The sequence below is a fragment of the Geospiza fortis genome, unplaced genomic scaffold, assembly GCF_000277835.1.
Source record: "Geospiza fortis unplaced genomic scaffold, GeoFor_1.0 scaffold407, whole genome shotgun sequence".
Lineage (NCBI taxonomy): Eukaryota > Metazoa > Chordata > Aves > Passeriformes > Thraupidae > Geospiza > Geospiza fortis.
In genome coordinates, this window is record NW_005054507.1 from 641856 (window position 1) to 656736 (window position 14881).

The 14881-nt window shown below is 48.1% G+C and overlaps 1 protein-coding gene across 1 annotated transcript in view; it reads right to left on the minus strand.

Moving 5' to 3' along the window:
• The window catches only part of ATIC (5-aminoimidazole-4-carboxamide ribonucleotide formyltransferase/IMP cyclohydrolase), a 20107-nt gene continuing 5226 nt past the window's right edge, over positions 1 to 14881 (minus strand). Inside the window, exons 5-15 of the mRNA XM_031063493.1 lie at positions 13807 to 13958; positions 13518 to 13674; positions 12202 to 12327; positions 12000 to 12107; positions 10756 to 10841; positions 9565 to 9654; positions 8430 to 8558; positions 7066 to 7158; positions 2193 to 2375; positions 827 to 982; positions 1 to 292 (exon numbers count right to left, since the gene is read on the minus strand). Coding sequence (XP_030919353.1) covers positions 173 to 292; positions 827 to 982; positions 2193 to 2375; positions 7066 to 7158; positions 8430 to 8558; positions 9565 to 9654; positions 10756 to 10841; positions 12000 to 12107; positions 12202 to 12327; positions 13518 to 13674; positions 13807 to 13958 — 1400 coding nt within the window. The 3' untranslated portion in view covers positions 1 to 172. The remainder of the gene's footprint in view (positions 293 to 826; positions 983 to 2192; positions 2376 to 7065; positions 7159 to 8429; positions 8559 to 9564; positions 9655 to 10755; positions 10842 to 11999; positions 12108 to 12201; positions 12328 to 13517; positions 13675 to 13806; positions 13959 to 14881) is intronic.

The following is a 14881-nucleotide window of genomic DNA, read 5'->3' on the forward strand; positions in this document are numbered from 1 at the left end:
TAGCTAACAACTGTATGTTTATTTGCAAAAGAGACTGATTTTCTACACTGGAAGCCAAGTTGCACCTCTTCCTTCTCCCTGAACATGGGGAAAGGCTTCTTCCCAGTCTGCAGGAGCCTCCTAGTTACAGCAGTGCCACGAGGCTGCTGGTGAGGCCGTGCCCAGAGGGGGCTCAGTGGTGGAACAGACGGAGGTTGGTGTGGATGAGGGTGATCCCCAGCTCATTGCAGGCCTCGATCACGATGTCGTCGGCAGCTGAGCCCGATGGGGCGGCGATGAACTGCACTCCACTCTGCACACACAGGGAGCAGGGCATGGATCAGGGGATGGAAACCCAAAATCCCCCTCAGGAGGAGCTGGCAGTCCCAGTTTTTCATCCACATCCCACTGAACAAAGGCTTCCAGTCCCAAAGATGCTCCTTAAGGGAGCAGGAAGTTCTCTCTGCTGCTCGGAGAGAACCGAAAAGGGTTCCTCTGGAAGTGACAGACCTTGGCTTGATATTCCTAAATGGTTTATTAAACTTTAATCCTCTATTCATCCCAAATCAACAAAATGAACAAAGACTGGACAATAACTGCCCATGTGACTGGATAATTACTCTCCATGTGAGAGCTGTAACCACCAGGAACATCCTTCCCAGGATCTGCTCTCCTAGTGCAGGGATTTTGCTCAGCAGTGCACACAGAATGAAAAGGACAAAAGCCTGGGCTGCATAGCCATTCCCCTGGAGCCACCCCAGCCTCCTGGACCCAACCCCATACCCCTGGAGCCAACCCCATACCCTTGGAGCTACCCCCAGCCCCCTGGAGCTACCCCCAGCCTTACCCGCTTGGCTCTGTCGACGTTATCCCTAAAAGGGAAGAAGGCATCGGAGCTGAGGGACACAGCAGACAGCTTGGCAATCCACTGCTTCTTCTCTGCTTCTGTCAGCTGCTTGGGCACCTCTTCAAACAGGGCCTGCCACTTCACCAGGTCCTCATCCTGCAGGCACGAGAAGGCAGCTCAGCCCCAGAGCACACAGCTCCCCCAGTTCCCTGCCAGGGGGATGAGTGATGGCCTCCCTCTGATCCCAGGATTTCTGCTCCATGACTCTGCTGCTGGGAACTTCATACCAGAGGGTTTAAACACATCACCACCATCAGTTATTTCTGCATCCTTTTAACTCCTTCCCCCTCCTCACCACAGGACCTGAGGGATTCCTTCTCTCCCTCCTGAATTTCCCCTGCCTGCAGCGTGCTCTCCATGAATGCCAGCAGGCATCTGGTAGATGACTTAACAGCAGCTCAGTTTATGATTCACCTTCTGAAACAGCAACTGATCCAGTTCTTACCCCTTTAAACAAGCAACTGCTCACAAGGTGATTCACAAGGTCCCTAATCCAGCTCTTGGCTTTTGATACTTAAAAAGGACATACTATGTTGTTGTCTCACTATGGCCCGTAACGGGAAGGTCAGAATCTGGATTCTGAGAATCCAAAGTGCCACACAAACAAACAGCTCTGTGTGAGGAGGAGCCACTGACAGGGCAGGGAGAACTGGAACATCAGCTGGAGCTTTAACCCATCCTCACTGCTGGGAAGAAGCAGGAGGTAAGCCAAGGTGCTCAGTGAGGCATGGGGCAGGTTCTAGCTCCCAGCGATGTGGGTGCAGTAAATGACCTTGGGGGTTGGATCACCACCCTGTGCCCAGGATGCAGTAAATGACCTTGGAGGATGGATCACTGTCCTGTGCCCGGGATGCAGTAAATGACCTTGGGGGTTGGATCACCACCCTGTGCCCAGGATGCAGGAAATGACCTTGGGGGTTGGATCACCACCCTGTGCCCAGGATGCAGGAAATGACCTTGGGGGTTGGATCACCACCCTGTGCCCAGGATGCAGTAAATGACCTTGGGGGTTGGATCACCACCCTATGCCCGGGATGCAGGAAATGACCTTGGGGGTTGGATCACCACCCCATGCCCGGGATGCAGGAAATTACCTTGGGGGATGGATCACTGTCCTGTGCCCGGGATGCAGGAAATGACCTTGGGGAATGGATCACCACCCTATGCCCGGGATGCAGGAAATGACCTTGGGGGATGGATCACTGTCCTGTACCCGGGATGCCCCAGCTCTGGAGCACCCATTCCAACACACAGCAGGTACAACTCGCACAAGGAGCTGGCGTGGCAGGAGCCGTGCTGCTCTCACCTCTCCGATGGTGTCGGTGACGTACTGGTCGATGGCGTTGGAGATCTCTGCCCTCTTGACGCCGGCCTTGAACCTCATGGCCAGCACGCGCGGGTGGTGCCGCAGCCACCAGTTGTTGGCCTTGTCCCCCGCCAGGCGCGTGCAATGGATGCGGGACTGCTGCCCCGCGCCGATCCCGATCACCTGCAGTGCAGCACACACAGATCAGAGCCACAGCTGCAGCTCCCCCAAGCAGGCAAGGTGTAGGTGAGGAGTGAGGGAATGCCTGCATTCCTGATCCTGTGAATTGGTTACAGGGCCAGCTGTATGCACTGGTAACTCGTACAGCTCTTTGGAGCTGACAGTCACACTCATGTTCATCACAAACACTGATGTTCTTTCACCCTTCTAAATAACACAGCCCCAGCCATCAGAGTCAAAGCTTTAACCTCAGGAGAGGGACACAATTATGGCTTCCTGCCTCTTTTGGTCAGAGTGTTAATGCCTGAGCCCAGGTCACACAAGCACCATCATCTCTCCACTGAGTTAGGCACACACAGCTTCACCACATCAGCTGAGAGGTGCAGTGGATGAGGGGCACTTTGTGTGGCAAGGCTGCTAAGGAAGTAAACCCACTGCTCACTCGGGAATGCTGATCAGTGGCACTGTTACATCCAGGAATTGTCAAGGCCCTGGAGCTACCACACATCTCCTGTGCTGCCATCTGCCAGAATCCAGGCTTTTTGAAATGGCTGCTGCTAACCCTATTTAACAGCATTTGTGCTTGATCTCTAGCAGATAAGCAAAACCCACACAGTGGTTTTATCTCAAGGAAGCTGCTATGAAAATACAGCACTGGCTCAGCTCCTGAGCCAGCCACCAGGGATGTCAGACTTGGGCTGGAAACTTCTGTCCATTCTGTGAGTCCTGCTTCCTATGGAGAACTGCTGCCATTCCAGTCTGGAGATCTCACAGGAAACAAGTCTCTCCCATCCTTTCCTGCTCAGCCACAGCTGAGCTGTTCCCCAGACTGTTCTCCAGGGACATGATGCTGAGGCTCGAGGTGCTGGCCAGTGCCTCAGAGTTCCCAGCTCAGCCTGGGACAGATGGTAAAGCCATAAGCTGCAGGCTGCCCTCAAAGGAATGACTCATTTGTCTTCCCATTCATCAAGACACAGTGACTTCACCTCTTACCAGAACCATAAAACATTCTGCTGGATCCTGTTCCCCCAAGGAGCAAATGAAAGGCTTGGGCTGCTATCAGATATAATCTGCTCAGCCATAACTGAAGTCACCAGTGTGTAATAAACTCACAGGGATATTGCTGGTACCACAAACACTGGACAGACACCAACTTGCTTACAGTTCAATGGCACCTTGCCCCTGACAAACGCTGCTGATGCCCAACCTCTGCTCTCAACCCACCCACTTCCACTTCCAGGGGAGCCTGGACCCAAAGGAGCTCGAGAGCAGCTGCACACTGCTGTGTTATCACTTCCACAGGGGTTCCTCCTCCCTCCCTGCACCAAGGAGAGGGCTGGCCCTGTCCCACAGCCCACCAGGAACTGCCACCCAGCCCTGCAGAGTGGGACTAGCAAGGCCAGCCTAAGGCAGGCACTTTTAGCTGGGCATGCAGATGTTGGAGAGTAGCTCAGACTGACTGCTGCTAGCAGGGCCAAAGTACCATGAAACATCCCCAAGTTTCTAATGCTTGGGATGTCCTGTGTCCTTTCCCAGCCAGAATGGTGTCTCAGTCTTCATCAGGTCCTTGTGAGCTGTGGCCTGGCACTCCTGTGATGGAATGAGCAGGAATAACTCCTGCTACCTGTCAGCATCCCAGAACCTTTCTAAAAAGCCTTTTCCTTTCCTTTCCTCTGTGAACCACTCAAAGTATTTCACTTTTTCTGTGACCTAAATTTTGTCAAGAGATCAGTAACTAAATTTTGGCATGTATTCAACAACTCCAAAATGGCAGGGACTTTGTACTTCAGTTGATCAAAGGGATGCAGGCTGTAAATTCCTCACAAGCATCCCCACATTTGCAGAGGTTTATCTGTAACACTGGTTCAAGCCATTGTTTTGCCTTTTTTAAAAGCACAGGTTTTGATGGAACACTGCTGGGGAAGATTTCCTCAATCCAGCCTGGAATTTCTGGTCTAAAGAAGGGAAATCAGGAGGTTTTAGCTTTTCTGCTTGATAACACAACCTCTATACTTGTACCTGCATCTCCCCTCACACTGGCCTGTACCCATTCCCTGCCTTTTTCACTTTATAAAATCCTTCTTCCTACACCTCATCACTCCCTGCCCCACATGGTGCCCTTCCCCCCCACAAAAACACAGCCAAACCTTCAAAAGCCTGCACTAAGGAGCCATTCCCCGCCTTTCCTACACAAAAATTAATTATGTTTCTTTCAGAGCCTAATCTCCTGGGGATCCAAAAGTGCTTAAGCAGAGCCTATTAAGTGTGAGCAGTGAAAGGAGACAGCAGCACAGGGTGAGTAGAAAAAAAAAATAAATCTATCACTTAATAGAAAAAAGATTGGGTGAAAATTAAGAATTACTTGACTAGAAACACTTTGGTTCACAGGAGAGCCAAATACACTCCATAGCTGGAATGCTGTGCAATAGCACAGAGTGGATGAGATGGATAATGCCCAAAGGATTCTTGCAAAATGATCCAGACTGGTCTGGGTTTACTCAGATTTACCCTGGCTAATGAATGAAAACAAAAACCCTAAAGACACCTGGAAATATAAAAATCTAATAAAGGACTTGACCATTGGGAAGACAAACAAAACAGGGAAGTCACTGGGAAAGCATAAGGTAAATTAATAGGTTTGTTTTATGCTAGTGTACAGAGAATAAAGGAAGAATAATTTTAAATTGCTAATTTAAAACATCATGGTGTCATTAAAGCAAGTGTAAATCAACGTGCTACAAGCTGAAAGTCAGCCAGAACAAGTGGAAGTGTTTATTGCAATTAGTGGCAGCTGGCTTCCTGCAAATGAAGTGACACTCAGGTCCAGCAATGCTTCCCACTCCACACTTTGCTGGAATGTACTAACACAGCTACCTTGCTGGAGGGGCTGATGTCTCATACACCAGAGTTTTCCAAGGCATCCCCATTTCTTAGGGATGCTGTGAGGCTGAAATACCAAAAAAAACCACAAAAACAAAAAAAACCATTGCATGATTGCTAGATGCTGGAAAACCAAAAGCAATGAGACTGAAAGCAAGCTGATCCTCCCAGGCTTGGCTCATGTAGCCCAAACCAGGTCAGACCCTGGAGGAGCAGATGAAGAGCAGCAATGTGGAAGGTGAAATGTGGTGATTTTCCACATGAAAATCTGCAAGCCCCCTCTGCAGCCCAGCCAGCTGAATCCCTGCCTGCCCAGGCTGCCTGTCCCTGCTCCTTTCCATATGCTACATCCATTACCACACACACTCTGCAAACAGCTGCAGCACCAGACTTGCAAAAGCGCTGGGGAAATTGGAAATTGCTGCTGTGATGAGGGGAAAGGAGCAAAGACAGGGACACCTTTGTTCTGGGGCTATGGTATCTAACACTGCTGAGTGCAGAAAATCGTTTAAAAGCAAAAAAAGAAACCCAGCATAAAGCAGAGTAAAAGACAAATGCTGGATCTCCAGAGACATCATCTGAGGAATCACAGAGCACAGGAAGTCCTGTGAGACAGCACTGCAGCCTTTCAGGCTGTACCAACAACCTGACAAGCACACATCAGTGCCAATGCAGGGAGAGCACTGCAGCTTAGTCTCTACCTGCAGGCTTCACTCTTTGATCCATTTTGCTGATTTATGATGTACCAAAGCTCAAAAACGTTCTGTGTATTTTTCTTCTGCACTAATCCAGGCCTACTGAAAAACTTCCATGGAGAGCAAAGAGCCAGCTAAACAGCACCATTACAAGAATGATCTGCTGGGTAACAATACAACTTTCAATACCTTTACACCAACTTTTAGATAAATTATTTAGGCTGAACACCTGGTGATGACTTGGAAAGAACCGACTTTTTTAAAAATTCAAGATTCAAACTGAAAGAGGGGAAGTTTAGGTTAGATATTAGAAAGAAATTCTTCCCTGTAAGAGTGGTGAGGCCCTGGCACAGGCTGACCAGAGAAGCTGTGGCTGCTCCATCCCTGGAATTGTTCCAGGCCAGGCTGGACAGGGCTTGGAGCAACCTGGGACAGTGGAAGGTGTCCATGCCCATGGCAGGGGGTGGAATGAGATGGGCTTTAAGGTCCTTTCTAGCCCAAAACCATTGCGTGACCATTTGATTCATAATCTCAATTACACATTTGATAATGCCCCTATAAATTCCAACATCCATCATCAGCTTTTTAAAAAAATACAATCAGGGAAAACAGAACATTTTTATTACCCCAGAGGGGTGAAAAGAAGAAAGCAATCCCATCTTCCTAAGGAAAAAGTGAAAACAAAGAAGCATTTAGACAGTCAGAATCCAGCTGAGAAACCTACTGTCGTTTCCTAAGGCTCTACACTGACTACAACACTCTCTGAGAAAAATGATGTGAAAGAACAGAGTAGTCAGAAAGAAATGACTCAGGGCCACAGTGCAGAAGCCCATAAGAGCTTTTCCAACCCCAGCCATGAAAGAGCCAGCCCTGCCATGACCATGAAAAAATGGCAGATGTGCTCACAGACAAAAACCAGGACCAGAACAATTCGAGCAGCTCCCAAAATCTGTATTATTTTAAAGTTTCATTCCTAATTTAGGAAAGCAATTTTTATTACCTCTTGAGAAGCAACTGTTCTGCACAGGGCAGCTCCTCTGGCCCTGCTCAGCAGCTCCCCAGGTGCAGGAGGGTTTTCCTGGGAGCAGGGGGTGGGGAAGCCCTGCTGCAGCTCCTACCTGGCCGTCCTTGGCGTAGCAGACCGAGTTGGACTGGGTGTACTTGACAGCGATGCTGGCCACGATCAGGTCCCGCACAGCAGCCTCGGGCAGCTGGAACAGAGCACCCCTGTCAGCAACCCCTCACATCCCAGCCAGCACAGCTACTGAACCACACACAGGGAAAACAAGGAGCTAGGAACACCCTGCTTTGGTCAGTTACCAGCTAATTTTGTTTGGATTAAAACCCATGAATGGTTGGTCTTCCAACTCTAAGAGTAAGACTCAGTCTCAGTGGGTTCCATCACTGTCACAGACATATTTTATGACAAAATCTTTTCATTAAGATCTTTTCACTTGAGAAGCTGAGAAGCTTCAGCTTCTCCATGTTTTGCTGCTTTGGAATGTGATTTAGAGAATTGTTTACCCAGCATGTGAAATTGTTTTTACTTGATGACCAATGACAGCCACCTGTGTCGAGGCTGTGAGCAGTCACAAGATTTTATTATCATTCTGTTCTTTTCAAGCCTTCTGATGAAATTCTTTCTTCTATTTCTTTAGTATAGTTTTAGTATATAATTTTCTTTTAATATAATATGGATCATAAAAAAAATAATCAGCTTTCTGAAACATGGAGTCAAGACTCTCATCTCTTCCCTCATCCTGAGACTCCTGCAAACATGACCACACATCACTGGCCTTCAGCCTGAAAACTCCTCTGCATTTACTGTCATCAGATGTGCTCACAGAAAAAACCAGGACCACAACAATTAGAACAGCTCTCAAAAATCTGTATTATTTTTAAGTTCCATTCCTAATTTAGGAAAGCAATTTTTATTACCTCAATATCTGAACTCGCTTCTGAGCCCATGACTAACTGTGTGCTCATTAATGTCTGATCTCATTCTCATTAAAAAAACAGAGACAAAGAAATCACTGAAAACTTTCTGGTGATGTGGGCTCTAATTGCTGAGCAATAGCAGCCAGGCCAGAGTTTACACAACACCATGCACACAAAAGGGTGAGGTAAACAATGAGTCAGGAGCTGTGATGGATCCTTAGCACATGGCTGTCTCACCATAAAAAATTGCACATGGTAGCTTCTTGTTTACAAAGAGTATTTACAAATATTGTGGTAGTCTGAGATAACGGGAAAGGTCCAGCTCCTCTTATTTATCCAAGGAATCAAAACAAAGGAAAGCTACCTTGATTTACTCAAGTATATGAGGTCCAGAAAGTCTGCTGCATTGTTTACAAAGAGCCAGTTAAATCTCATTAAAATAATTTAGGAGCTCTTGAAATTGCCCAGTGGTAAATTCCCTGATGAAGGCACAGCAGCTCATTCACTGCACGTGTCTTTAAGCTCATTTGTCTCTCCCACTCACGTTTTTGTTCTTGGTGACAATGTTCTTGAACAGCGAGCGGTCGATGACCGCGTTGTTCCTCTTCTGCATCAGGTTCAGCCCATAGAGGGTCCGGACCTCCAGGTCATCGGGCTCGTAGTGGGGATCCATCTGAAAGCCAAAGACAGCCCAATAAAGCACTTTTACACCAAAACCTGCATTCTCCCAGTCTTCACACAAAGGGGAAAAACATGCACATGCACACAGAGCTCCAGAGGAAGGCAGGAGTATTTGGAGCTGCTTCCTACATGCCTCAAGCTACAGCTCCCAGCCCTCTGTGGCATCCAAGAACAGTGAATCTGGAGCTGCTTCCTACATGCCTCAAGCTACAACTCCCAGCCCTCTGTGGCATTCAAGAACAGTGAATGGGATTCTTTCCAGAGCTGCACTCCTGGGGCACATCTCCATCCAAGCTGGAAGCACAATTATTGATTTACACCAGCTCAGGGATCAGGTTAACTGGAACTGTGACACTGCACTCAGCTCCACCCATGCATGGCCTTACTCAGAATTTTGGGAGCCCTAGCTGAGGTTTCAGACAGGAAACAACCCAGACTAAGGTGACCATATCTAAATAGGAGGGTGCACATGCTTTATGTGGTTTTCCCAATCCACTGAAATGTTTCAGACCAACTTTCCTTAGCATTGCTCTGCATTCAGCCCTGAAGATACAGGCTTCACAATATGACCTCATCCTTGCAAAGTTAATTGAATTCCAGGAGGTAATCAGCTGCCAAGACTGTCTGCAATTCCATTCCTTCTTGCCTGAAGCTCCTGAGCCATCTTCTCCAGCTCCCCTGGCAGCTACACTACAATTGCAACCTCAGCTAAGCCTTGGATTTTCTTTCTGTGACGCTATGGTGAAGTTCTCCGCTCATTTGTCTCTCAGAGGCAGCAGAAATAGGACCTGACAGCAATCTGTGATCCCTGAGTCATGTTCACCAAAACTGGGTGATTTTGGAGTCCCAACAATCACTGCAGGAACCAGGAAGGCAACCTGACACTGACTTGAGCACAGAATATTAATATTGCTTGACAAGCATGCTGGCTGCAGCATGTGAAGGTCCAAAGTATCTGTGCTTCCAGCTTCATCCCTGACTGGAGCAGGGGTACAAACCTGAAGGACACAGTAAGCACCATTCTTCTTTTTGGAAAGGATTTTGAGAGCTTCTTCCTCATAGCCAGGAGCCACCACACCATCAGACACCTGCAACACACAGAGATTTCAGCTTCCACAGGAGCAAAATGAAACAGGAGCTAAGCCTGAAAGCTGCACCAGCCATTTCCTGCACTGAAGACACACCTCTCTTGGGGTCTGGGTGCATCCTACAACAGCAAAAGCACTGCTACAGTATGGGCCTCAGTGCTGGAAACAAAAACCAGCAGAGCATTGTGAGCTCTTGGCAGAAGTGAGTAAAAAGCACCCCACATCCCTCTAATCAGAATGGAACTAATAACTAATATCCTCCTCCAGGGGGAAACAGCTTGACCATGACATCCCCACTTCTCAGCCCTAAGAGTAAATATGGCTTAAAATCCAATAAATCCTTATTTCAATGGTGACACTCCTGAGGAGGCAAAAACCCTGGGAAAAGAGCTGTTAAGAGCATGGAAAATGAGACTTTACATTCATCAGTGCCATGAAGCCATACACAACTTCCACATTTGTGCCTTACAGTATGGGTGAAGTTTTTTCATTTTCAGCAGCACCGTAGCAAAAGTTACCCTCACAAACCAGCTGAAAACGCTCTTTCATTTGTTTGGCATCATAAAATCACAGAATGGTTTGGCTTAGAAAAGGCCACCTCACTCCATCCTCCTGTTGTAGACAAGGACTAGAGCAGGCTGCTCCAAACCTAAAAGATTCTGTGATTCTAAGGAAAAAGCACAGCCTGGGAAGTGGCAGGTAGCAACCCATTTCCAAACTCCTGCCCTGGGCAAGGGGCTGGCCATCAGCATTCCAGCTCTTCTTTTCTCCCATGACAGCTGCTCAGCCAGACATTTGTGACAGCCTAAGCAGGGCTCCTTTCCAGAGGTTTGCAATCATCTCTTGGAAAGCAGCATTGCCAGCTCTGCTGTTTCACAGGCTCCAGCACACAGCCAGGTGATAATTGGTAGGGAGAAAAAAAAATTGCATCAAAATACTGGTGTAAATTCTGCACTCCAGATCACAGGATGACACAAATGGCCCAGTGAAAGTCCTCCTGGTAAAATGGTCAATTTCCAACAAAAAGGCTGTCACAAAGCAATGGCTGCATCTGAAATGATTCTCCTTGATAGCCTGGAATGCTGTGCTGCTGTCACTGACCTCTCTGGAGATGATCTTGGCAGTAGCCACGTCACAGACATCAGACAGGGCAATGAAGTCACCAAAGGATGACATCCGATCAGCACCTGAAAAATCCTCATTTTACTCATCTCTCAAACTTCAGCACCAGACAAAGAAAACTCTCCACTCCTACAGTCCAGTCAATTGCTGTGAGAGCTAAGAATTTAATCCCACAGCAAAAATAACTAAAAAAAGAGGCCATAAAAGCAACAAGGATGAAAAATCCTACCTCAAACACATGGACCTTTATATATTCCCATAGTTCAGATATTCTTCCTTCTTCACTGCCTCTGTCAAAGCTCTAACTCTGTAATGACTACCTCCAGCTGTACCCTTGGTGGCAGGAGGACAAGGAGAGGCAAGGATCACACAGAAAGATTTTATATGGGAGACAGTTGGAAAAAGAGGAAAGCTTTTAGATGGCTATGCTCCCACCTGGCTTTTCCTGCAAGAAAGCAGATCCAGAAATGTGGCAAATTTTTTCTTCTTCTGTTTTAAAATAAGTATTTTTTATTTAATGGCACAGCTAAGGTGAAATCAATTCCCATCACAAATGCTCCACTACTCAGCAAGGTCAATTCTTCTGTCCCTGCCATTCTAAGGGTTTTTTTTTCTAGCAATCATGCAATGGTTTTGTGAGAGCAACATTCAAAGGTGGTCTGTAAAAAATGAACCTAATTCAACATGCTCCTTATCAAGTCTGCCTTGTTCTTTATAATCTGTGCAGATTTTCTAGGAATGCCATGGAAAATGAGAGATATAGCAAAGTATCTCAGCTAAGCAGAGGAAGCTGGTTTTGTTTACATTTTTTAGTGAGGTCTGCAGTACAAAAGCATTTTAAAAAACCCCTTCAAATACCAGACAGAAACATTTCTACTCAAGTTAAATATTCCTGAGCAGCCCGATGCTGAGTCTGCTACCAGCACTGCTGTTTATCCAGGTCCTTTAGTCAAATCCCCATATATATACATATATATGTGTGTGTATGTGCAAATTTAAATTTAAAAGGTCTTCTGTATTCATCAAGGAACAGAATCCAAAGTGGTTTTAGCTCTTTGAGACCATATACAAGGGCTGCTCTCTTGGAAAGCAACTTCTGACAGGCAGTCAGGAAGACCCTTATGGAGAAAACCCCTCTGGAGAAGGAGTGTGGTGCACAGGGAGGAGCAGGGCAAGAGCTGAGGATGCTGCTCAGGTTTGCTGTGGTTCTTTGGAGCCCTCACCTCTGCTGCGGGCGTAGGCAGAGGCCAGGGGCGTCAGGCTCTTGTGCAAGTCGTGCACCATGCACACTTGGGCCTCCTCCTCGCTGAGCGGAACTCCAACAGCAGCACCTAGTGGGAAACACGAGCCAGGGCACTCGGGCTGCCCGAGCCTGCCCCGGGGCCTGCCCACGCCGCCGGGGGCGGGCAGCGGGGCCCAGCCTACCTGCGGGGCTGACGTGCTTGAAGGAGGCTGCGGCCGGGATGCCCAGCGCCTGCTTGAGCTCCTTCACCAGCTGCCAGGCGTTGAGGGCATCGCAGAGGTTGATGAAGCCCGGGGAGCCATTCACCACTGCAAAAAGAGCACATGGACACGTGTTAGAGCAGGCAAAGGCCTCTCCTCAGAGCCTGGAGAGCCAGCACAAAGGGTTTCCCCAGAGAGCACTCAAATCGCTACAAACTGTTCTTGTTCAATGACCCTGGCTCCTCAGCAACTGGTGGAGTGCCCAGAAATCCACACCAAGAGTTAAGGCCATTTAAAAGTCTGCTCTCAAAAACGTTTTGCTCTGGCCCAAGAGAAGAACTGCTTGTACTGACATGGCAGCACTGTAAGCCTTTCAGGAGACTGGAGGACAAAAGATCATTTCAACAATAATCCAGATTCAGGAGGAGTGAGCATAGCATTGCTCTGCTGCCATTCTGGGAGCCAGACTTGCAAGCAAATCAACCTCCAGTGCAGGAATGGAAAAGCTTCCTAAGAGATCCCAGAGCTGAAATGGGGAAAATGCTGCAACACAAAGCTTCACTGTTTATTCGGCAGGACAATCCTGCACACATTGAAAGCAGTTTCAAGAACAAGAGAAGCCAGACTTTCCCTCCAAAACAGGCTCTGTAGTGCAGAGCTCACTACAACACTGCTGTGGCAAGTGGCACACCCTTGTAAAATGGCACAGAGATACACCAGACCCATCCCAAATTTTCAAGTGGAACTAGTATCCCTTCCTGATGTCACCATCAGCAGAAGCAGCATTCTACAAACCCAAGTTAATAACCCCCTGCTCAAATCCATCAAAGACAGAAAGAAAGATAAAAAAAAGAACAAAACCAATTCAAACCTAGAGAAAAACAGCTTGGTTTCTAGGCAGAGTAAACAGTGACACAAAAAAATGGGGAAGATACTAAACAAAGAAACTTGCAAGTAGAAAAGCATCTTAAAAGGATGATGAGGTTTTCCTTTGCAAAATCTAGATCTAATGTCATGCAGAAAGTACACTACATAAATCTGTTCAAAGCATCTTGGACACAAAATCCTATAGCAACAGAGAACAGGGAGCTACAGTTGGGTCTTGTGGGGCTCAACAAAGCAGCTTTCCTGTCTCATACAGCTCAACTTTTAACTGCAAAGTTAGTGCCGCTCAGTAATAAAGCAGCTGTGAAGACACTGCTGGCCATCCCCTGCACTAAGGTACAAGATGGTGTTTCAGCACCTCCATTCCCAGCTCTCCCAGAGCCCCCTCCAGGCCAGCAGAGCTGAGGCCTCACCTGTCAGGGGCAGTTTGGGGCTCGTGGTGTAGAGCTGCGCAGGACTCTGGTGAGGATTCATGCCGTACCTCAGGGGCAGCTGCGACACCCCCTTGCTGTACTCCTTCCTGAAGTAGTCAGAGATGGCTGCATCGTACTGAGCAGTGTGGGTGAAGGCCTGGGGACACAACAGGGGACACCTGTCAACTCAGAAACATCATCTTAGGGAGGATTTGGTGTTTAAAGGGGTAAAGAACCTCTTTGTACATGAGCGTGGCCCAGCCCTTCACGGCAGGAAAGCGTGACCAACCTTGAGTGCCAGCAGCCGCCGGGTTTCCATGGCAGTGTCTTTGTCCCTGGAGGCTGCCATCTCTTTAGCTACTGCAGCATAGTCTGCAGGGTCACACAGGACTGTCACACGGGCGTGGTTCTTGGCAGCTGCCCGCAGCAAGGCCACTCCCCCTGCAAGAGAGGGGCACGGGCATGGAGCACTTCCCTCCTGGACACAGCACCATCAGCAGGTGAGGCCAGGCAGGGACAGGAAGGGATGTGCACCGCGGCTCCTTTGTGCCAGATGAATGTGTCCCCTCCCTCCAGCACAGAGAGGGGGGAGAGTGCTCTTCAAAATGCTCAAAGCTGGTGGGTTTGACTCAACACTGACTGGGCTTGGCAGACCCAGGAACAAAATGTGGGCTGTGATGAGCAACTGGGGCAAGAAAAGGAAGATGGCTGTCCCCACACATGGCTTAACCACCCTCCTCTGCACACTGGGTCTGCAGAAAGATTTGCTTCCACACTGCCACACAAAAGAGGTTCCCAAATGTCTCTGCAAATAATAATGAATCTTGCCCAGGTCCTCTGTGTGAGATAAAATACCACACTTTTCTCCCTTCGGTCTGACTGCACTGCTATTTCAACTCTTTAAATCATACAAGATACCAGGCTGCTGCAAAGGAAAAGTAGAGGCTGGCATTGCTTCATGCAGAGCAAGTATTACTCCATAAAACATTTAATAGAGAGCTCTGCTGGGCATCATTTGGACTAAACTACTGCAAGAAAATCCAATCCCAATCCCAGCACAAGGCACAGAACTGTGTCCGTGCTGTTCACAGGCTGCCAAGCAGAGATGCTGCAGTGAAGGCACAGCAAGCCTTTGGGGTTAATAACTAGCAGCAGGAGAAAACATGCTAATGTCCAAAGCAGGTGTCCATGCTTCCCAGCTCAGGTCCAGAGCACTCTCCCACATACCAACCCCTTCCCTTCTAATGGTTTCCTGCAGTGAAGTTCTCACTCATCCTCAGAGTACTCCCAGTGGCTCAGCTCTGCTCTCCAAAGCCCATGGTTTTTTCAATTTCTATTACACTGTCAGGCTGTAAAAGAGGTTT